This window comes from Myxocyprinus asiaticus, chromosome 47, assembly GCF_019703515.2.
Source record: "Myxocyprinus asiaticus isolate MX2 ecotype Aquarium Trade chromosome 47, UBuf_Myxa_2, whole genome shotgun sequence".
NCBI lineage: Eukaryota > Metazoa > Chordata > Actinopteri > Cypriniformes > Catostomidae > Myxocyprinus > Myxocyprinus asiaticus.
In genome coordinates this window covers 16,925,510-16,950,450 of record NC_059390.1, presented here as the reverse complement: position 1 = coordinate 16,950,450, position 24,941 = coordinate 16,925,510, and the positions used below count along the sequence as shown (strand labels likewise).

Below are 24,941 nucleotides of genomic sequence, written 5' to 3'. Positions count from 1 at the left end.
TGTTATGGATCTTAACCCCATTGAGCTTTTGTGGGATCAGCTAGACTGTAAGGTGTGTGAGAAGTGCCCAACAAGACAGCCACATCTATGGCAAGTGCTACAGGAAGTGTGGGGTGAAATGTCACCTGAGTATCTGGACAAACTGACAACTAGAATGCCAAAGATCTGCAAAGCTGTCATTGCTGCACGTGGATGATGTTTTGATGAGAACTCCTTGAAGTAGTTTAAGAACATTATTACTGAACATTATTTTTCAAACTGTAATAGTAATTTTTCACATTATTAATGTCCTGACTATACATTGTGATCAGCTGAATGCCACTTTGGTGAATAAAAGTACCAATTTCTTTCCATAAGAGCAAAATCTGTACATTATTCCAAACTTTTGGCCACCAGTATAATAGGACCAATGCTGTGTCAATGTAATGAAATTACAACAGAAATATTATGGTTGTACTACAATCAAATTAACATATTCAATAATCATTTAATATTATATTACAGTAATATAATATTACAGTTTGCTTATGAAATCTCTTAAAAGTTATCATGGATGTCCCTTCATCCCTATCATTTGTAGGTAAATGTTGTTTATTCATCAGCTATGCATTGATGTGTTGGTAGGCCTACATTTACCAATTTTAAAATTATTAACACAAATTTATATTTGTGATAAATATATTATTATTCCATGAACTCATTAAATGGAAAACATGACTTGATTATTTTAAACTTACAGAAACCTTGTTTTGCTGATAATCAGTGCTACATGTTATAAGGTCTTGTTGAACGTGTGCCCTATTCTGGCTGTACAATTATCCCTTACATATTTTAGCTGTTAGAAAAGCTGAAATCACTCATAATATTCATAGTAACATAATATTCTTAAAATCAGTCTGATAATTGCAGTCACGTCTTATACTGGTGTGGGGGAAAACAATCCCATCACACTAAAGGTATTTCTGCTGCAGATGTGCATGTTTACAGGTGAGATTCACATGCGTCTCATATCTTGTCACTTAATAGCTTGTATTTTTCAAAGCAGTCTTCTTTTAGCTTTTATTCAAATGGATGGAGACAAAATATCAGTTGTGGAATTTTTGCTTTTATTTGTAGTGGATGAATCCCAGTTGCCTCCGCGTCTGAGACCATCAACCCGTGCATCTTATCACATGGCTTATTGAGCACGTTGCCACGGAGACATAAAGGCGTGTGGAGGCTTCACGCCTTTACTGTGGCTTTTTCACCACAGTAAATCATGCCCTATAACCGGTGCTGCTGACTGTATCTGTGTTAATACAGGATTTTGGTTGTTGTCATATTATGGATTCCAGTCTTATGGGTTTAAAGGAATTCTTGAAACTTTCATTTCTATAGATTGGGCAATGTTTAAAATTACAGGGGATGCTTTTTTCAAGTAACATTTAGAATTGGATAATATTTAAAGCTTCGAGGTGCTTGAAAAAGATGATCAAGGTACATTGAAAATGCTTGAAAAGTGCCTGAATTTCACTCTTAAAAATCTGTATGAACCCTGCAGTTTTAATGTGAAATTCATGAAAAAAATAGAAAAAAGTTTAAATCTGAAATTAATTTTGGACCTTGGCTTTTCAAGAGAGAGCAGCACACGTATCTTAATCTTGTGTTGTGTTAGCATAGGTTGAGATCAGAATGTATCTCAGCCTGTGTGTACTCCTGCTGACTGTCTGTAACTGCATATCTCCACTCGGTTGTAGCGGCCCATTCCCCCATTGCACACGGCGCTGGAAGAGGAGGAAAAGAGCTGCGGTCCATCAGGCCTGTGGGAGGCGCTCACTCCCTGCAACGGCTGCAGAAACTTGGGATTCTCTCAGGTACACAAACACATTTCCTTTGCATTTTTGTTCATATCCTCCTCTTCCTCCTCTTCCTCTTGTTTGCCTCTCTTTTATATGCTTATTATCCAAGGATGACTCAGTCAGTATTTATTGCTGTATGTTTTACTTTAATATGCATGTTCATTCTCAATCTCACAATCAAATGCCAGTTAAATCAGATATGTCTTTGGAAGTCATAGAATGTTGCTATGGTAACTTTAGCCAACTAACCACAAAGACCTTCAAAGTCTTTCTGGGCATCTAAAAGATCATCTTTTTATCTTAAATTCTGATTGTGGATGAAAGCATGGATGAAGAAATGAATGGATTAAGCATTTTTAAGGAAGAAAGTCTGCCATTCTTTAAGTATATACTGTGGGTTTGAGTGTTATTGTGTGTGTGTATGCGTGTTTGGGTGGTTTACGAGGAATTCTTTTTTAGGTTACAAACTGGTAATTACAAGGATATTATGCTATAATTGTGGTTTATGAGGACAATTCTAGTGTCCCCATAATTCAAATCACTTAAAAAACATACTAAACAATGTCACACTTACAAATGTCTGAATATTATTGGTTTATATACAGAATATACTGTATAAGCTAATGACATCTACAAAAAAAAAATATGCTAGACCTTTTTTCCAACTTTTCTGAACAATTTATGTTGTTCTTTACATTTACTATGGGCATGTTTTGCAAAGTCTAACAAAATGACAGTCAAATTTTGTTTTGAAACCTAACAAACGTATTTTATTTATTTTTTTACGTTTTTTTGCTTGAACATGGTGTTTGAGATCGATTTCTCTAAAATATATGCCACTTGTTTTGACATTATATATTGCTAAGACATTCATGCAACAATTTTAAGTGAAGCTTTGGTGTCTAAATCTTTTTTGGAGCCACTGTATAAATAAAAATTTTTATCCAAAGGAATTTGTTCATGTTATCATGCCCATAAACACACAAATCTTTGACTGTGGCCACATGCTATAGGCGTCTTTCATTATGCCAGAATGAGGAAGAGGGATCCCCTTCCCTTAGACGGGAAGTCTAATCCCACTGGAAGTGTAATCATGTCACACGCTGATCCGCCCACCTACACCATGCGAGGAGACCTCCCGCTACCATGGAAACAGGGATGTTCAAGTGAAGGTGCCAATAGGTTGGGGGAGGGAAGAATTCAGCTGCAGGAAGAGTTGGGGTTCCTTGAGCCGAAAGTGATACTTCTGCACCCACAAACAAACCCTGAACTCTGTCACTGGCTCTCCTCCGCATGGAGAGAGATGCACACACATTCCAAGGGGTTCTCGTAGTTGCTAGGAGACACAGAATTCATAAAGTGCAAGGCGTGGGATATCCACCCACCTCCCAATTGACAGATCTGAGTCTCCATCAAAACAGGTGCATCACAGCACTGTGCAATAACATCCAGTGAAAACATCCAGAGAGAGAGAGAGTGAGACCGGGCATCTGCTCCCAAAGACTCTGCTTTTTTTTATTCAAGTTGATCTTCACCATTCCTCTCTTTTTTTAAATTTTTTGTAAATCTCTTCATTTTCTCTTTTTTTTTTTATTCATTCTTGTTCTCACTATTTATCTTTTTCTGTAACATTGATACTCTACATGACCAAACATATGTGGACACCCTCTTCTAATTTGCAGGTTTGGCTATTCCAGTGAAAATAAATATTAGACCAAGTCCACACTAATACAGTATGTTTTATTTTCTTTGTTTCTTAATGTCAATGTTTTCAAAGTATGTGGTGCTGGAGATCGGTATCGAAAGTCTTCGTTTTCGATGAAGATAAACACAGTTCCAATGTTGATGAGAAGCGTAAATGTAGCTAAATTAATATGTTTTCAAATGAAAACGTATCAGTCTACATCCACACTAATCCATGTGAAATCTCCATTTTCAGTTTTCTTACATCATCCTTTTCCAAAGAGAGAGTTTTTGAAAGTCTTAATTTTCTTTGGAGGAAACGGTGATCCAGTGTGTTTGAGAAGTGCAAATGTAGCAAAATTAGCGTTTTCAATCAAAAACACATTAGTGTCAACATGGACTTAATGTGATAACGAGATTCTGACTTGTAAAAGTGTAAAACTCGTAATTACATGATGTAATCTCTCTTTAAAAGCTCCGATTTGACAGTCGTGTCTTGTAAAAAGAACCAATATGGCAGCAGCTTCAATCGTTAAACAGTAAAAGCGTTTTATTTGTTGTTATACATATGCAACAACATACAGAGTTTTAAGAATTAATTAATGTATTAAGAAATATTTTGTTGTGATAAACGGCAAAGCTATTTTGGCATTATGAATACTGTCCTAGAAACGAATAACTTCTGAAGTCTTGAAGACATGAATAGCTCTGAGTAGAACCTCCGAGTTGCCAGCTTGTAATTACAGTAATTCCGACATGACATCGAAAATAGATATATAGGAGAATTTAAGGGACTGACAGCCTCAGTTACCATTGCATTGTGTTGGTGACCATAGACTTTTGGCCATACATTATAGTATATACACCGATCAGCCACAACATTAAAACCACCTGCCTAATATTGTGTAGGTCCCCCACATGCCGCCAAAACAGCGCCAACCCGCATCTCAGAATAGCTTTCTGAGATTATATTCTTCTCACCACATTTGTACAGAGCGGTTATGAGTTACCGTAGACTTTGTCAGTTCGAACCAGTCTGGCCATTCTCTGTTGACCTCTCTCATCAACAAGGCATTTCCGTCCACAGAACTTCCGCTCACTGGATGTTTTTTGTTTTTGGCACCATTCTGAGTAAATTCTAGAGACTGTTGTGTGTGAAAATCCCAGGAGATCAGCAGTTACAGAAATATTCAAACCAGCCCGTCTGGCACCAACAATCATCCATGTGATTATCTAATCAGCCAATCGTGTGGTAGCAGTGCAGTGCATAAAATCAAGTAGATACAGGACAGGAACTTCAGTTAATGTTCACATCAACTATCAGAATGGGGAAAAAATTGATCTCGGTGATTTGGACCGTAGCATGATTGTTGGTGCCAGATGGGCTGTTTTGAGTATTTCTGAAACTGCTGATCTCCTGGGATTTTCACTCACAACAATCTCTAGAATTTACACCGAATGGTGCCAAAAACAAAAAACAGCCAGTGAGCGGCAGTTCTGTGGAAGGTAATGCCTTGTTGATGAGGGAGGTCAACAGATAATGGCCAGACTGGTTCGAACTGGCAAAGTCTACGGTAACTCAGATAACCACTCTGTACAATATAATCTCAGAATGCTATTCTGAGATGCGGGTTGGAGCTGTTTTGGCAGCACGAAGGGGACCTACACAATATTAGGCAGGTGGTTTTAATTTTGTGGCTGATCTGTGTAGTTGTGCATGTGAAATCAGTGCCTGTGCATTTGTGTTTGTTTTTGCTTGTTTCTTTGGTTTGCACATTATTTTTCCATCTATTCCCATTGGTGCATTCAGCTAGCATTCTTTTAATCTTTGTGCTGAAAACGTCTTGTGATTCTAGATCAGAGTGAGTGCTTCCATTTTTAGCATCTGCTTTGCAATGTTTTTCTCTTTTCTTAACTTCAGTTTGCATATAGCATATATTAGTCCTAAATTACTGCATTTCATTGCTTATACACCAATAATTTGGTTTGTCTTGTCCTGTTGTATGGCTTTGTACTCTTACAAAAGCCACTAATTGTGGTGCAAGAGGTCTGGGAAGTGTAGTTTTTCATGTGTATTGTCATGTGGCTGTTAAAATTGAACTGAATGGCTATATATGTGTGTGTTAGAGTGTGTATTAGAGGTGTGTGCCCATTGTGATTTAGGAGCTGGGCATGGCCGCCGTTGTCTGTGTTTAATAGACCATTCTGAAAACAGTCCTGGAATAAAAATCCTAAACATCAGTTCTTGTTTTATGAGCCACTTTAGAGCCAAATCCAAGAGACAGCACGAAAGACAGGCCATACTGCATATAAATATACTGCCTTACTAGAGCAGGATTCAGCTCAACATAAACACCTTATTAATAAATGATTTATAACAATATGGACTCAATTAAGGAGCAACACTAGGTTGTTTTTTTTTTTTTTTTTTACCACCAAGCTACAAGCAAGATCTTTGGCACTTTCATTCCATCTTTTTTCCATAGAATAAAAGTGAATGGTGACTGAGGCTGGAAGAAAGAAAGTCATGTGCATGAATACATGATATATTTTTCATTTTTGGGTGAACTATCCCTCTAAAATGTTATTTTATGCTTTCGTTTGTGCAGTTGTGCTCTTAAAAACCAGTTATGTACAACATTAAAATTGCATGAAAGATCTCCACTCATAACTTCCATAGTTTGTAGTGAGGATTGGCATTGTCCTTGACTCTCAATCTTGGAAATCATTGATATTGAATGTTCGGATTACTCCTCGTAATAACTTTATTATAAAGGAAAGCCTAGGTTCTAGATATTCAACACCACTGGGTTCCTCTGAGTGATTGTGGTAAATGATTTCTTCATCATCTTCATTTAATCTTCATCCTCCTCTGCCCGCTCTTCCACAGTGTGGCATAATCTCCTTTGTATACCAGTGACTCATTTAAACCTCAGATCCCTGACAGTGGCTTCATGTACCAAACGAGTTTCCATGCTTCTTCCTAGGTGCTGAAAACTAATTAGGGCAGCTAATGAATGCTAACTGCTTGCAGACTGTGCAGGCTGTGCGTGATAAGGTGAGGTCAGTACAGCATAAGAACGTTCTCAGGAGGACAGTCACACCATACAGTACGTCTTCTACATCTCAGAATGCCTCCAGTCTCCCTACTGGCTCTTACTGACTAGCTGCTCTTTGTGTGTGTGGTTGACTACCTTTAGTTTTTGCTGCCTTGTCTTGTTCTTTGTCACTGTTGTGTGTTTTTCTGTCCCTTACTTTTAGTTGTCCTAAGTACTAAGCAGAGTCCACAGTTAACACTTGTTAATCACCAAATGCAGGAAAAAATGTCATTTTGCGAATATTTATAATTATATAATTAAGCAATACAGGATCACAATAGTAAGAGTGCTTTTGTTCTGAATATCAAAATGGCTGTGATTCAAGGAAATAACATGAAATTGGCCTGTTTGAAATTGATTTTTTACTACTGATGAAAATAGTTCCAAAAGAAGCCAAAGCATCAAACACAACTCTCTGCACTGCTCTCACACTCTGGTTTCAAACGAGTGGTGTTTTGTTCCTAAATAAATCAGTGTTTTTGAATGAATCAGAAATGGTCACTGAAGGGAACGGATTCAAAAGGGTGGGATTAAACAAAATCCCCACCACTATTTGGAAAGAGGCAAACACAGACAAGCGGGATAATATAAATAAACAAAACTATGTCCCAGTGCTGGTCATCAGCTCTTCTGGAATGCAGTTTAACCAATCAAATTTGAGGACCAGAACTAGCTGTTGTATAAATGACAATATAAGAAACATAGTCTGACAATTGCTGATGTACAGTAAGTGAACCAAATGAAAGAACCATACGAACAGTCCACTAAAGAAAAGCTTACACATAATAGCACGTCGTCAAACAACTTTTACCTCCGTGGAAAATTCACCGTTAACGTTTAGCCATTTTTACTTTTATTGTTATTACTGTGGCTAGACATTCATGCTTGAAAAAATGAAAATATAAGGAAATAAATTAACAATAGGCATTGGCTTTTTTGTCACAAGTAGCATTTCACAGACAGACCATGATACTAAGAGCGGCACAGTGGCTTGTGCTGTGTGGCACAAATATGCAAGGGAAAAAAAACAGCTAGATCATTACCTAGGGACAAAAAATATATATAGATTTTAATTAAATTATGTGAAATACTGTTTCAAATAACGGCCACAATTTAATTTTGGACACAGCTTGTAAGCATTCATGCTCTACAAAAAGCCTGCAGGCTTTTATTACAACGAAAATCCACATAGTCCCTTTAGCTTTCTTAATGAGTGTGTGATCTGGGTTTGACCTGTAGATGTGTTAGTCAGCTCTTAACGTACTCCGTGCTTTGCCTGAACTCCTACGCTAGTAAAGTGGATCACAGATTTCAGGGTTCACATTCAACACAGAGAGGTCATGTTGGGAGCAGGTGCTAAATCTGTGAAGTGAAGACATTTAATGGGAGAAGGGAATTACAGTGGGGTTGTCACTTTCATTTGCTAATTCCTACTTTTCTTCCTTTTTCCTTTATTCGTTTTTCCTCTGCAACTCTCTCTCTCTTTCTATAATCTCTTGCACCAGGTCTGTTATACATCAGAGGTAATGGCTGTCTAAAACTGACAATTTCATATCACTGATGTTATTTGTTTGTAGTTTCTCTGTTCTCCACTTATTGTTTGCTCTGTTTATAATGAAGCCTCGCAATGAACTATACTGCAGCAATGTTGTGTAAGCCACAGGCTCATCTCTGTCATTGAACCGTTGTGACTTCCTTCTCCCATTGGTATTTTGCATGCAAAGGCCTCCTCTCAAACACATGACCAAACGACAAAGCCCACTTCTCTCTCTCTTTTTATATAAATCCTATCTGTTCTGAGAAGATCTCTGAGGGCCCTTTATTCTTTGGGGTCCTTCCTCTAAAATATGCAGAACTTAGATTAGTAAAGCACAGGAAATGACAAGGGCTGTTTAGATCAGATACTGCATTAACTGTCTGTAGTTCGAGTTTGACCAACACTTACATTTTTACGCTTTTTTAACTACTACAACAAACACACACACACACACAGATATATATATATATATATATATATATATATATATATATACACTACTGGTCAAAAGTTTTGAAACACTCATTCTTTATTATAATTTTTTTTTCTTCACATTTTAGAATAATAGTAAAGTCATCAAAACTATGGAGTAACATAAATGGAAATATGAGAATTATGTTGTGACTAAACAAAATCCAAAATAAATCAAAACTGTGTTATATTTTAGCATCATCAAAGTAGTCACCCTTTGCCTAGAATTTGCAGACATGTACTCTTGACATTTTCTCAACCAACTTCTTGAGGTATCACCCTGGGATGCTTTTTAAACAGTATTGAAGGAGTTCCCATCTATGTTGGGCACTTATTGGCTGCTTTTCTTTATTATTTGGTCCAAGTCATCAATTTCAAAACCTTTTTTTTAATTTTGTTATTAAATTTAAGTTTTATAATGAAATAAATTAATATGGTGGCATAATTATATTTTTGTCAACAAAACTAATTTCAAACATTTAAGCATACGCCTTCAGATCAAAAGATTTTTAAGATCATGAGAAACATTTCAGTCAAGTGTTTCAAAACTTTTGACCGGTAGTGTATATATATATATATATACATTAGTATTTATAGTTTTTATAAACTTTATGTACTTATAAACACACAAACACACAATATACATATAAAAGAAAGAAAGAAAGAAACCAGGGTGATAAAATAAAAAGAGTCAGTTAAAGAAAAGAAAGGGAGGAGGAAAACAGTTAAGCGGCAGTAAAGTTTGTCAGGCTCTTGTCACATGTGCAGCTGAAGATTGCAGACGTGACTGAGGGCCATCCAGGCAGATTTCCTATTTGGATCCGAGTCCAGAAACTGCAGCTCTGCAACAGCATGCTAATTACTGACCTGTACCACTTCTGTTTGTTTTTAGTCTTCCTATTTCAGAGACAAAAATCCAGTTCCTGTCTCTGCTGTTAGATAGATAGAGTGTGAGAGAGAGAACAAGAGCTGTAGTGTGCTTGGACAGTTGGGCAGAGTAAGGTCATTTTGTATGTACGCCAGAGAGTTGAATTTTCACACTTACAGTGAAGACATCAGAAGCAGCAAGAGATAAGGTAATTAACTATTTTACTACTGTGCTTGCAAGGCATGTTGAAATTTCCTTTTTCTTTTTCACTTAAGTTACAGACTTCATTCAAACTTATTTTGTAGTAATTTCAGACTAGATGCGATGTCCACTTCTGTTTTTATTTTATAACTTTATACTTAAAAATTTTTTTTTTTAAATTTAAATGAAAAGTTTCAGAAGAAATATTAACTAAAAGTTAAAATATTTAATTAAGATTATAGTTTGAAAATCTCTCACTTGACTTGAATGTTAGAATGTTCAGCATTGAAAATGTTACCAACACTGATTGTGATTGGACATTATCATAATATTTGCATAATGTATTGCTGTTGGTCTTACATCTATCTATTAGAATACTGAATGGTGATTTGTCTTTTCTGTCTTACATCTACTTATCCATCTAGCTTGAGATAAAGAGTCTCTCTTTTTCTCCCTTTCTCATTGTATCTACATTAGGTTTTATAACTTTTTCTTACTTTTCTTACTCACTTTTACCTAAAACTTGAACACTTTTGTTTTGCTGCCCTGCATTATTCTACTTGAAATGCAAATCTAGTTCTACTGCATTCTGTGTATCTATGTATTTTCACCAATAGTACAGTTGACTCCAGTAACTGAAAATAGTGTCACACACATTTTTACTGTAGTCTTTTCTCATTCTCTATGGCTAATGGGTAGTTTCCTAAATGCGTATGGTTGTACATGTGTAAGCATTTGCATGCTAGCGTACAACACAGGAAATCCCTGATTCAAAGCCCATCCGCTTCCCCTTCCTTCCTGCTCTCTAAGCATTTCCTCAACCATATTCCCGACGACTCTGAGGAGAACAAATCCCTAACCAAATTAATACATTTCGGTATATAACTCCTGCAGTATTTGTGTTGCTGACACGAATTATACCTCAAATCAAGCGGCTTGTTAAAGAGAGATAATGTTTCAAACCAACTGTGCTATTTTTTTCCCGTCAAATGATGAAATGGGTGAAAAGAATCTCATAGACCTACATTTGGGGATGTAGCCATATCTAGGAACCAGAAGCCAGATTCAAAAAACATTCTTAAGAATACAATTAACTACTACTTTCTTCTTATTTTCTAACTTTTGGTGGTTGCCAAAGCCAGCAAAAAAAAAAAAAAAAGAAAAAAGAGAAATGTAATTTGGGGCCCTATTTTAAGAGCACTAGCGCTATGCCATAACTCATAAGCTCAAAGTCAGTGGGTATGGCCATGAAGATTTGATATTTTCGAGCAAAAATGCGCTAAGTCTAGGCGCAAGTGGATTTGGCAAAATCGCGCATGCAACGCATGCATGGGCTTGGTCAAGTGCAATTTAATTAGTTGGTTCTTCTCTGGTTATTGCAGCGTCTGCGTCCTATTATATAGTCCGTTCCCTCAAGCACCAGTGAACAAAAACAGCACATTCATAAGAAGTTGGTAATGTAAATGGACTATATGCAATAAATAAGAACAATGGAAATATGGACACACTCCTTTTATATGCTTAGAAAATGATATTCTCGTCAGGACTTGGATGTAAGCTCCGTTTAATTATAGGGAATGTATTGTAAGTATTATTAATAATTTTCATCTTCTGACACTTAAATCATGGCTAATATTAATAGTGATTGTATCAGCATGCACTTCATTTCTACCGGTCGATTTATTGAAACACAAAAAAATTAAACCAAAAATATTTCTAAATTCAAATTACACTTCAAACAAAATGAAAATATAATCAAGATGATGAAATGGTAAAAAAAAAAAAAAAAAATCATATACCAAATCCAAACATTTTATCCTCTCCAACTTCTTTCACCGGCACCTTTTGCAGTGACTTAAAAATCACTCTGTTACAACAGGTGGAAAAATACCAATACAAAATCGATCATAGATACAATAGTAAATATAAACAAAATAAACCATGACCTCTAGAAAGTTTAACACAAATCTCAAATTTTTGTTTCATAAGACGGATACAACGGTGACCATCAGGGACGTAATTTGATGTTTGGACATGAACTTTATTTCCACCTGCTGGTGAAATCTCCAAACTGCAAATGCAGGAACTGAGTTTGTACTTTGCACTAAAAACAGACCTGCTGGGGGGGCCTGGGTAGCTCAGCGAGTAAAGACGCTGACTACCACCCCTGGAGTCGCGAGCTCGAATCTAGGGCTGAGTGACTTCAGCCAGGTCTCCTAACCCACCAAATTGGCCCGGTTGCAAGGGAGGGTAGAGTCACATGGGGTAACCTCCTCGTGGTCGCCATAATCTGGTACGCTCACGGTGGGGCATGTGGTGAGTTGTGCGTGGATGCTGCGGAGAATAAGCGTGAAGCCTCCACACGCTATGTCTCCGCGGTAACGCGCTCAACAAGCCACGTGATAAGATGCGCAGATTGACGGTCTCAGATGCGGAGGCAGCTAAGATTCGTCCTCCGCCACCCGGATTGAGGTGAGCCACTATGCCACCACGAGGACCTAGTAAATAATAATAATAATAATGAAAAAAAAAAAACAGACCTGCTTTTGAAACGTCTTAGCGCAATGACCTTTTTCTCAGGAAAATAGCAAATTGCCATCTGTGCCACTTAATTTACATACAGTAAACCCCCAGTTTGTGCGCATACACACACAGATAGCACTAACACTTCCCCCAATGCCCACTTGCGCTTTGCGTTGGCATGAAAATTGCACTTAGAATTGGATAAGACGATGCACACAGTCATTGTGCATAGCGCTGCGCTTTGTGTACCCCCGAAAATAGAGCCCTAGATTCCAAATTGCTCTGTCTTTAATTGGGCTGCTTGGCTGTAAACTTATTTCCTGCACAATCCTTTGATGCACAAGCAGAGGATAATTAGGTCTATATTTATGAACAACCATCGCCATGTTTTCTAACTGTTTAACCTGTTTTAAACCACCAGTGTCCATGTCTGTATGGGGAAGCTTACTTTACTACTAATAAAGAGCTGATCTTGAGTCTCTAAATGGAATTAATTGAAAAGACATATAAAAAGAGATTGAGACAAATATATATTTCTTTCAGTCCAGTAATAAATCACCTTGCTCGTCTGCACAGTGCATGATGGATGTGTCTAATGCTTTGTGGGTGATGCAGGATTTTGGCCTGACAGGTGAAGTAATGGTCGTCTGAGAAGAAATCGATGGGGTTCATGGGAAATAAGTGCCATGACAATGGGGAACGCCCTGCCTGTGCTATGTTTACTTTGAGGGATGGTTGCCCTCACACCAGCTTGCCATGGTGTCTTCATGAAGACAAACAAGCGGCAGAGGATGATGGCAATGTTTTATTGAAGATAATAGAACAGGCTGTCACAGGTGGATGTTTATCCCTGTCATTCTGTGCATACAACTTAATGGTTTGTCTTCATGCAGCATAACTCTCAATTGGATGCCAAATTTTTTGGCACACAAACAAAATGTTAAACTAATGTTAAACTTATTGTCATATCCCAACTTAACATGCAGAGACAACTATAAGTTAGCCATTTGTAGGTTGATTCCCTTGAAAAGTTTAAACACTATCAAAACTTTGCTCTGTTTGTTTAAGCATCCCGACCGGCCCGACATAACAACATTGGCTCAACCAGTGGAGTGAATCTGGGGTGTGATTATCTGTCTATTTATCCAGTAACCAATCAAAAGACTTATGTTCTGTTTAATGTGTGCAGGACAAGCAATGTGGTGAAATTGCTCAGTCTCCATCGCTGGATGTCTTTTTACCAGAGGATGAGGACAACCCTTACGAGTCAGTGGCTACAGCTGTCACACGCAAACCCTGCTCTCTGGACATCCACCTGCACAACGCCTGTCCCCGAAATGGTTAGTAACTGCACAACCAATAGCACTAGTAACTTCCCATCATTTTACATTTACATTTATGCATTTAGCAGATGCTTTTATCCAAAGCGACTTACAGTGCACTTATTACAGGGACAATCCCCCCGGAGTTAAGTGCCTTGCTCAAGGACACAATGGTGGTGGATGTGGGGATCGAACCAGCAACCTTCTGATTAACAGTTATTTGCTTTAGCCCACTATGCCACCACCACACAGATGTGTCAATAGCGTTCACTTCCCGGGGGACGTACTCTTCTATAGCAATTGCCACTGGTCCCCCCCTCGGAGCTCGGAGCCTGGTGCAACCACACCGGTTGCACCGTCCTTGACTTTAAATCATGTTTCTCACCCTGCTTAAGGTGAACTGAGTGATTAAATGTTAAAATACTATTCTCTATCCCAATTTAATGAGCAGAGACAACTATTAGTAAGCCTTTTGACCAATGTAAAGAGTGCAAACACTCTGGATCTGTCGTGCTCTCAAAACATTGTTCCTTTTTTTTTTTTTTTTTTTGTGGCTTGACAACTTCTGGCTCAACCAATGGGTTGATTTTGGGTGTTACTACCAGTACTTGTGTGTCCAAATAATGGAAAGGGAGTTTGAAGTGTTTTGAAAACCTGTCGAGAGCCAGTCATTATTTTTGCAATTCCGTGAAGCAGAAATGACACACTTCACATTTACTTCCAGTACTTCATTAAAACGCCACAAAACACCTGTGTATTCTTCAGTTATTTGCCTAACACAGAACATGTGAGGTTCCCATGGCGCCCTCCTTCTTTTCTGTTGTAACATTTAGATGGATGAGTCTAGCTCTGGGATGCTTCAAATTTTGCCGCAGTTCATTCCTTTGGCAGCATTCCTGCGGTAAGGGTTAGGGTTGTCGTGGAAACAGCTTAAGCATTACCCAGAGAGGTTGGTGAGTCACCTGTATGTTGTCATGGAGACGCAGTGAGCCGTGTTGCCTGTAGGCTGGTGATTCACACCTGATGCAGTCACTGTTTATCTCTCTGACGACTCTGTTAATGCACCAACAGAGTCCAGAGGGACTCACTTGACGAGTGTGTATGTGTGAGTGTAAGAGAGAGAATCAGTGAGCATGTTTGTGTGTCTGCGTGTTTTACTGAAACAATTTCCTGTGTTACTGTACTTTAGGTCTGTATTTGAGATTGTGCAGATGTTTTCATGTTTGTTTGGGACAAACCACTGGATTTTGACCAGTTCTATTTTTGGCACCACGGTATCTCCACAAACATGAAATCACAGCTTACAGTGTCCATTCTCTGCCTGATAATTGTCAACACTGCAGTTTGCGCTGCAGGATAATGCAGAACAATTCTGAACTCACTCATAGCTGAGAGAGAGAGAGAGAGAGAGTAGAGGTGGTCAAACATCATAATCAGAATCATTATAATCATACTCTATTGTCTAATCTCTTAGAAATTAGTTTTGCATCAAAATTGTACATCACTGCCATTGTGCAAACCTAGAAGAGATATGACAATAAAAAAACAAATAAATGAGGGCAATGGAAGCACATTTATATGATTAATAAATGTGCTGGGTTAGAGACTGCTGTTATATGAATGGCTCTACTAGTACCTGAATTTGAATTCATGGTCTTGGAAAAAAGACTTCTTTTAGTAATCTGACTTAAAGTAAAATAGAAGGGGGAAAAAAAAGGAATGTTCTTCTATGTCTGTGCCCATCACAGAAAGGAAAGTCATAAGATTATTATTTTATTTTATTTATTTTTTGTTGTTAACAGGAAGACCATACTAAAAGATAAGACAACAAAAAATATGTCCTCATAATTCTCTCTTGGTCATATCCTGCATCTGTTAAAACATCTACTGTAGATAGTAGATGTTTGTTCCTCAAATAATGCCTTGCAAACCGTTTGCCAACAGAGACATTTTAAAATGTTTGGTAACCATTACATACATGCAAACAGTGGACTAAAGCAACAGAAATTTAAAATGAAAAAGATAATTAAGGAAGATCCAACTTTTGTCATGCAGGATAACTTTTTTGGCAGTCGGTACACAGTGTCAAACAGCAACAGGAAACTAGTTAGTTCAGAACTGTCTGTTAGTTACTGCCGTTTAGCTGAACTATTTTGCCTGTGTCATCTAGTTAACTGTTTTCAGATTAGGTAGAGTCAGTCTGTTTTTGTGTTGCAATGTCAGACTCTGTTTCTGACTGCTGTGGGATTTGATGAGGATTTATTAAATGACAGCTTGTCAAAAAAAGCAAACAAACAGGATTTGGGTGGAAATAGTCAAGGGGTGCATTTGTACTGTTACAGCTACTTTTCTCTGTCGCTTCCTCTTTATTTATCTCTGCAAACCTCTTTACCGTCATTATCTTCTCTGTCCATTTGTCCTCTCTACCTTTTTTTGTTTGTTTGTTTAAATGAGTTGCAGTATGTTCAATTATGGTCACATCATGTGTTGAGCTAAATGTAAGACTTGTTTTTTTCCTCCATGTGGCCTCAGATTAGTTCAGTTATCTCCAGCCTTATCTGGTTGTTGTCACTTGTCATACTAAAGCAAATCTGTCCTTTTTATCTGTTCTTCTTTTAAGCATTTGTACAAAAATTAGACCTTATTCCTTATTAGTGTTAAATCCTCCCTGCAGCTGTACATTTCACATTGACTAGTTTGGTGGGTTGCATGAAGACAGACTCAGTGGGCGTGGTTGACAGGCTTTGCAGTTTTTTATTATAAATGAAGTTCAACAAATATATAAAATCTAGAAAATAAAGTTTCCAAGTGCAGTAACCGAAAGGTCCATTCCCCCACTGTATGGCGCACCATGACAAACCTATGACCCAGCAAAATGTATATTTTAGCACAGAAGTCTGGCTTGTTTTCCATGACTTCCCTGACCTCTCCCTTCATGGACCTTTAGGGACACAATTATGCACAGGGAAGAAACTGGCCTCCCGAGGAGATAGTGAGGAAGTGCTAGTGAGCAAAGGTCTTTGAGTGTGATAGGGATTTTAGAGTTTACCTTTTTTTCCCCCTAAACTAATAATCTAAAATAATCTACCCATCCACTTATCCATCCATGTGTTTGTCGGTCCATCCATCTGTCTGTCCATTCATCCATAAATCCGTCTGTCTGTCCATCTGTCCATTCATTCATTTATTCATTCACCCATCCATCCATTCATTCATTCATTCATCCCTAATTCCGTTCGCCCATCTGATTGTTGATCTTTAGTCCATCTGATTGTTCATCTTTCCGTCCATCGGCTGTCCATCTATCTGTCCGTCTATTAATCCATCCATTATTCAGTCCGTTCATCCATCCATCTGTCCATCTATTCGTTCATTTATTCATTCATTCATCCATATTTCCATCTGTCCATCAATCCATATATCCTTTGATCCATCCATCTGTCTATTTGACAATCCATTTATTATTTTAATCCATAATTCTGTCTATTAAACCAACTGTCTGTCCATTAATCCTTCCATCTACAATTCCATCCATCCATCCATCCATCCACAATTCTATCCATTCTTCAGTCTGTCCACTTGTCCACATGTCCATTCATCCATTTACAGTATGTCAGTTCATCTGTCTATCCATCCATCAATTTGTCCACCCATCCGTCTGTCCAGCCATCCATCCATGCATCCATCTCTCTGTCTGTTCGTCAATCAATCAATCAATCAATCAGTCAATTAGGACTTAATATTAGCATCACAATTTCACCAGCATCACATGGATCTGCATCACTGAATTTAGTAGTTATTTCACCAATACTGTGTAAGATATATCTGGATATCCATAGAGTAATGACCCTGCTAATCTTTTAGCATCTTTAGTCTCAGAGTCTCAGTGTTCCCTTGGCTCATACATGCCTCATTTCTCCCTCAGCACCATGGCTGAGAGAGGTTAATGGCTAATGGCAGAAAGAGTAAAATGTAAGTGGAGTTCATCCGCAGCTTCCTGCCCATTACCAACAGGGTCAGGTCCCAATGAGCTCCTGCCACAGTCACAGAACCACCCGCTGTTATCACAGAAACAGCTGCCAGCAGTTTTGACAGAGTCATACTCTTTCCCACCAGCTACGTTAGGATCTACTTTATCTGTTTTTCTCACACGCACACATGTTCGATCCCCTCAGTAAGGAGTGATTTGATCTCCCGCAAACATTGCTTTTGGCAGGACGTCATTGGAGGAAGAAAGTACAAACATAAATGTGTGTGCAAGCTACAATAAAGTCTGCCATTTTGTTTAAATTATTAACACAGCTCAGTTTAGTGGCTCATGAATATTCTGTTACAAATTGCATATCAGAGGAATGGAGCTCCTCAGTATTCATGACACTGCATGGTGTGTGTGTGTGTGTGTGTGTGTGTGTGTGCGGGTTTGGGTGGTTTACAAGGAATTTTTTTTTAGGTTACAAACTGGTAATTACACGGGTATTATGCTATAATTGTGGTTTATGAGGACATTTCTAGTGTCCCCATAATTCAAATCGCTTAAAAAACATACTAAATTATGTTTTATTGAAAATGTAAAAATGCAGAACTTTTTTTGTGAGGGTTAGGTTTAGGGGTGGGGTTAGGGGATAGAATCTATAGTTCGTACAGTATAAAAATCATTATGTCTATTGAGAGTCCTCCTAAGGATAGCCGCACTAACTGTGTATGTGTGTGTGTGTGTGTGTGTGTGTGTGTGTGTGTGTGTGTGTGTGTGTGTGTTAGCGGAAATGTGTCTCCATGTGGACCTGACTGACTTGGTGTTTCTGTAATTCATTAGTTTGCTCCATCTGAATACAGAATACATAAATATTTTTTTCATATAATTACTTACTCTTAATGTCAGTTCCAAGGGTAATACGGCTTACACATGTTGGGTTGGTTAACGGACCTCTGTATCAATGTTATGAGGTGAATTCTGATATATTCAGGAGAGAAAGCATCTTATCTCTGAGCTACAGTGGTGGTTTGTTGTGAAACATGCTGTTTCATGTCTAGTGTGTGTACAAAGCCACAAACACACAAACTACTGTTGTGTGTGTGTGTGTGTGTGTGTGTGTGTGTATGTTTGTGCACATCTATTTGCATGATTTATGATTACTCAACACCCATTTCAGTAAAATTAGCAGTGGATGCCTCTCTTTTTTTTTTTTTTTTGTCTTTCTTTTTCTGTATCCTACACACACACACACACACACACACACACACACACACACACACACACACACACACACACATGTACAGAAAATGAGGAAATGCCATCGATGTATATTGTTTTTATATTATATTGACAACAGACCAACCCTCAGTCAACACTAACCCTTCCCCTAAAATAAAAGATGTGCTTTTTTAAAAAAGATGTTTTTTTTTTGTTTGTTTTTTTTTTTAAATAAATGTAAAAACAATTTAAAATATATATTTAACTTATAAATGATTTTTCCAATTGAGGATGTGCCTTGATGTACCCAAAGGGAGGTTTTTACACTGCAAAGTTTTATTTTTGTCATGTTTTTTTTTTACTTTTTTTTTATTTTATTTTTTTTATTGGTTAGTGTTTTTTGTTAACAGTTACAACTTCTAATTTGAAAAAAGTAGTAGTATATGTTGAAATTAAGATAAAAAAAAAGTTTTTTTAAATGTTAGTTCATGGTAACCAATGTAGTTAAAAGGAGAGTTCACCTAAAAATGAAAATTCTCTCATCATTTACTCACCCTTATGCCATCCCAGATGTGTGACTCTCTTTCTTCTGCAGAACACAAATGAAGATTTTTAGAAGAATATCTCAGTTCTGTTGGTCCATACAATGCAAGTGAATGGTGGCCAGAACTTTGAAGCTCCAAAAAGCACATAAAGTCAGCATTAAAGTAATCCATAAGACTCTAGTGGGTTAATAAATAGCCATTCGGTTTTGGATGAGAACAGACCAAAATGTAACTCCTTTTTGCACTATAAATCTTGACAGCAGTCTTCTTGTCGATCATGCTTTTAATCTCGATTTCAGTGTAATCGAGCTTGAAATGAAGATCCTACCTAGAGACTGCAATGGCAATATTTATTGTGAAAAAATAGTTATATTTTGGCCTCTTCTCACCCAGAACTGACTGGATCACTACAGAAGACATTGATTAAACTACTGGAGTTCATTACTTTAATGTTGCCTTTATCTGCTTTTTGAAGCTCAAAGTTCTGGCCACCATTCACTTGCATTGAAATGACCTACAGATCTGAAATATTCTTATAAAAATCTTTGTTTGTGTTCTAAGAAAGGTGAGAAAATAAGAAAATGTAAATTTTTGGTGAACTATCCCTTTAAATAATGCTAACGAATACAACCTTGTAAAGTGTAAATTGTAAAGTATTACCACAAATCGGAATATCCTTAAGAAACATAAAATCTTTCTTTTAAAAGCAATGTTGTGTAAGATATAAAAAAAAAAATAGAACTCCATTGGCAGTTTTTGCTTGTTAAAAGCTTAAAGCTAACAAAATGTGAGGTATGTGCTTAAAACAAGAAAAAGCATATCACATATAAATAAATAAAATGTAATTCAACATATAAGCCTATTATCTGAAAATAATCTTAATCATGTCTCATGCAATTTAGCTTTTCTAGTAAATTTATCTTGTTTAAAGGATGCCTAGATATTACTGCCGTTAAACAAGACAAAAATAACTGATTAAGAAAAGGATTTTTTGCAGTGTAGCTAAATTCTGGGGACAGTTTTGTCTGCAAAGTTGAGCTAAAGTAAACCCTTAAGTTGTATTTCTTAATCACCTGCTTGTTTACTTTTACCTGTAGAATATAGGGAAAACTGTGATAAGTCTCCAGTGATTTGGCTGCTGCAAATCTTGTCACTCCTGTCTTTTAGTTGGCAATAAACAGATTTGAAAAACAGAAGGAAAGCAAGATGAGGGGGTTTTGAATAAATGTATGCAGCTTGGACTCGTCTCTGCTTTTGTTGAGATGGATGCCGTAGGGCTTATTGACTCACTGGAAGTCACTTGTTTAGAGCTAATGCAATCATGCTGTACTATTCCCCGCATTCCTTCATGCAGAGCCAGAGAAACAGAGAATCCACCTAAAGAGATGGAGTTACATTTTCTCAACAGCATGGCTTTCATACACCATGAGCTCTGTGTGTATGTGTGTGTTTCTGTGATTGATGGATAGCATTTTCTCACTAATGTGGCAGAGTGAGATTTAACCCACACTTCACCTTGTTCTGCTCTCTTTCTCTCTCTCTTTCCCTCTGTTTCATCCCTCGTTCATAGAGAGTGATCCCACTCTGGGGAAATCTGTTCAGTCGTTAAAACAATCTTACTCCTACACTACAGCAAGCATGTGTGTATGTAAATGGATACAGTACATGTGCTATTTTTGGGTTGGGTTATATATAGAAGGAATTATGCTGCATTAATTTGATTTACACTCAACTTAAACCTTAAAAATAGCTTATTTAAATTAATATTTAGAGATATAATTGAAGACCTGCACTTGCAGTGGTAACACTATGTAACACAATTTTTGTTCCTGGGTAGTAAGTGTTATTTCCTAATTGCTTATGCCTCAAAAGTATAGAAAATGGCTATTATTCCCCACAAACTTTGCTTTTGTGACCAGGACAGTGATATTTTGAAATTTACCTATTTCCAATGAGAAGACGGGCGCATTTGTGTCAGAAAAAAACAACATATGAATCCAAATTAACATGTATTTATACTAAAGTAATACAAAAATGACTACAAAAGATTTAGAAGTGAGTAGTTTTTCGAGATTATACTGTAAATCACTTTCACGAATCAGCCCCCAAATGTAGTCTCCCATCATGTTCTCATTATACTGTCCTTGGTAGCGGTGTTCAAAGTCCAGTATATCCTGATGGAAGCACTCGCCTTGCTCCTCCGTGTACGCTCCCATGTTCTCCTTGAATTTATCAAGATGAGCATCAATGATATGGACTCTGAGGGACATCTTACAGCCCATTGTGCCTTAGTTCTTCACCAGAGTCTCAACCAGCTCCACATAGTTTTCGGCCTTGTGATTGCCTAGGAAACCCTGAACCACTGCAACAAAGCTGTTCCAAGCCGCTTTCTCCTTACTAGTGAGCTTCTTGGGGAATTCATTGCACTCCAGGATCTTCTTTATCTGTGGTCTGACGAAGACACCGGCTTTGACCTTTGCCTCAGACAGCTTAGGGACGAAGTCTTGAAGGTACTTGAATGCTGTCAACTCCTTATCTAGAGCTCTGACAAATTGTTTCATAAGGCCCAATTTGATGTGCAATGGTGGCATCAGCACCTTCCGGGGGTCCACCAGTGGCTCCCACTTGACGTTGTTCCTCCCCACAGAGAATTCGGTCCGCTGTGGCCAGTCCCGCCTGTGGTATTGCGCCTTGGTGTCCCTGCTGTCCCAAAGGCAAAGAGAGCAGGGAAACTTGGTAAAACCGCCTTGGAGACCCATCAGGAATGCCACCATTTTGAAGTCTCCTATGACCTCCCAGCCGTACCCATCATACTTCAAGGCGTCCAACAAGGTCTTGATATGTATGCACTTAGGCAGCTGGAACTAAACTGAACTGGTGGGCTTAAGGCCCCTGTATTTATACTACTATTTATATTACTGGAAAGTTCTTGATAGTTCTAGAAGTTACTCCAAGTTTACTCAGTACTGAATCTATCTGGAATGTTCTGGAAAATAGGTAAATTTCAAAATATCACTGTCCTGTTCACAAAAGCAAATTTTGTGGGGAGTAATAGCCATTTTCTATATTTTTGAGGCATAAGCAATTAGGAAATAACACTTACTACCCAGGAACCAAAAAATAAAATAAAACATTTGTTACACGGTGTAATCTACAGGGCAATTAGGGTACATTAGTAGGCCACAGCTAACCAAGTGTGCTCCTTTAAAAAGTGTAATGTAAAAGCAGTTCATAAGAAACAATTATTTACAAAACTAGGGAGCTACTGAGCCAAAATATGCAGAAAAGATAGCATTTAGAAAATATGACAGCAAAAACTAATAAACACACCAAATGAGGTGGTTCACTTATGTGTGTCTCTCGGAGTGTGTGTCATGGGTAATGGTACAAAATCTCTGCATTAGAAGCTCCGTATTCAGCCATTTCATTAGCATTGAAGACACAGGGTTCCTTCATAGTCTTTTCCAGCTATTGCTGGATGTGCATTCATTGAATTTCTGCATGATTTAGTTTCTGTAAGCCCTTTCCCTCCATGGCTGCATGACTGTAAGTAGGGCTTTATGCAGATCACTTTCGAATTGATGGCGGAAATACATTTATCACACCAATTCCATCTCGGCAATCACCTCGAGCTCATTGTTTTTAATGTATGAATGCAGCACTTTTAATTTCATTCTCTCTTTTGTCCCTCTGAAGGCCACTTCTCACATGTGTCGGTCAGTGATGCGGAGCGAGGTAACTATGGCGACGACTCAACACGTCTGACTCCTGACTGCTCGCCTCCTTCACCTGATACAGCCCTGAGAAACATCGAGAGAGTCATACGCCCCCAGGTACACACACACACGTGCACAGTTGTTCAGTTTATTGTGTTGTTCTACACTTAAGGTTAATGGTGCTCTTTAAGATAAAAACGAGTCTGGCTGTAACCATCATAACATCTGTGTGTGGGAGTTACACAAACACACACACACACACACAAAGAGCTGCACTGTCTTACATCTACACAGCATTCTTCATCTTAATTATACTGCTATTTTAAATATGCACATGCCTGGCGGGCTGGTTTCTGCTAAAGCTTTGATATACGATTGTCCTCTGCTGCCCTCATTTTCATTCTGTCTTCCATCTTGATGGTTTTTATTTGATTATAATCTGTCACAGTGTAGTAAAACCAAGCTACAGTGAGCCCAAAAGGTATTTGCACTCTTAAAAAGTCGCAAACTTGTATGAATGTCTTTGCATTAAATAACAAATATGTTGCATTTATTTTTAAGAAACATTACACAAGCACATTTTTAAGCAAAACATTTTACAAAAAGGGGTGTTAGATTTTAAATGAAAAACAATAATATGCTTCTCAAAATTAAGACAAAATGGAACACATTTATGATCAGAAGTCGCAGATATCAAGTTAGAATATTCAACATCTGACCTTGGAGAGCGGCATTACTACTCCTTTGTTTACTCTGCTAGAACACCTCTTCTTACATCCATTAAAATGGAATTAAGATCAGTAGGTTAAAAGTCATTGCAGAAATGGCTAAGAAAAGTTCTGAGAAAAGTTCCTGCATCATTAGTTTGCAGATGGTTTGCTCTCTGTTTGATATTTTGTATCTAATGCAATAAAATTCATACATTTTTAAATGTGGCATATTTGTATACTGCATATGATGTAGTCTCTCACTTGATAATCTCTTTCCGTCTCTTTCTCTCTGTCGGTTTCTTATAACTCTGTTAAAAGAGACTGAAAGGGCTCTTTCTTCATCCCTTTCAGAGCGCTCGGTACATCCTACCAGAGTCATTTTTGTCCTCTTTTCAGTCTGCCACAATCCCTCATTTATCTGCATTGGCCCTCTGTCAGGCCGTGCTGCCTGCATGCTGAGCACCCACAGGATTAGAAAGAGACACAACTGTGCACATTCTCTCCCACTGTCTCCAACAACAGGACTCTACACAACTCCACAAAGCCCCAGTCAGAGATCCTACGTGTGCTGTGAGCTTTCATAAAGATTTATATCCTTATTTGTAACATCAATCTGTGCTTTAGAGCCGCAAAGTGCAGTCCATCTTCAACTGGTGGTGAATCTCACTCTCTCACTCTTTAATGCGTATTGGTCATTTCAGGTTATGAGTTTAATCCTCTTTGAAGTTGTCATTATTTTATAGTCCTTTCAAAAGTACTGGTATCATGGTAAAGTGATAGAATAAGATGGTAATGCCATAGTACTTTGATTTATATGTACTGCATGTACTGTACTGCATTATATGTTCCCAAACCAAGGTGGTTAAGGTCATGCAAAACCTGGAAATTTATCAGGCAAAATTGTGTTTTCAAAGTTTAGAAAAGTCATGGAAATGAATAAAATCTAAAAAGTCATGGAAATGTCTATATTGGATATACATTTTTCTACTAATGATCTGCTATAGTATATTTAATCGGCTAGAAAGTTTTTTTTGTTGAGTAAATCTTACTCACAGGCCATAATAATCTTATTCATTATTCATTATTTGTGAGCAAATAATTTTTTGGAGTCCAGCCTTTTCAATGGAGTTGATTTAAATGATTAGTTAATAAATCAATCTAAATCAAAATGATTTTTATAAATCCTTATACAATAATCCAAAATGTCTAGAAAGGTAATGGAAATTCATTAGTCAAAA

At 37.7% G+C, this 24,941-nt stretch overlaps 1 protein-coding gene across 4 annotated transcripts in view; it reads left to right on the top strand.

Moving 5' to 3' along the window:
• Nucleotides 1-24,941, top strand: part of LOC127436880 (ankyrin repeat and sterile alpha motif domain-containing protein 1B) — a 223,182-nt gene that overhangs the window by 105,164 nt on the left and 93,077 nt on the right. For all 4 annotated transcript variants that reach the window (XM_051691349.1, XM_051691348.1, XM_051691350.1 and 1 more), the window contains 3 exons: nucleotides 1,737-1,853; nucleotides 13,409-13,559; nucleotides 22,974-23,110. In XM_051691349.1, the coding sequence (XP_051547309.1) occupies nucleotides 1,737-1,853; nucleotides 13,409-13,559; nucleotides 22,974-23,110 (405 nt within the window). The remainder of the gene's footprint in view (nucleotides 1-1,736; nucleotides 1,854-13,408; nucleotides 13,560-22,973; nucleotides 23,111-24,941) is intronic.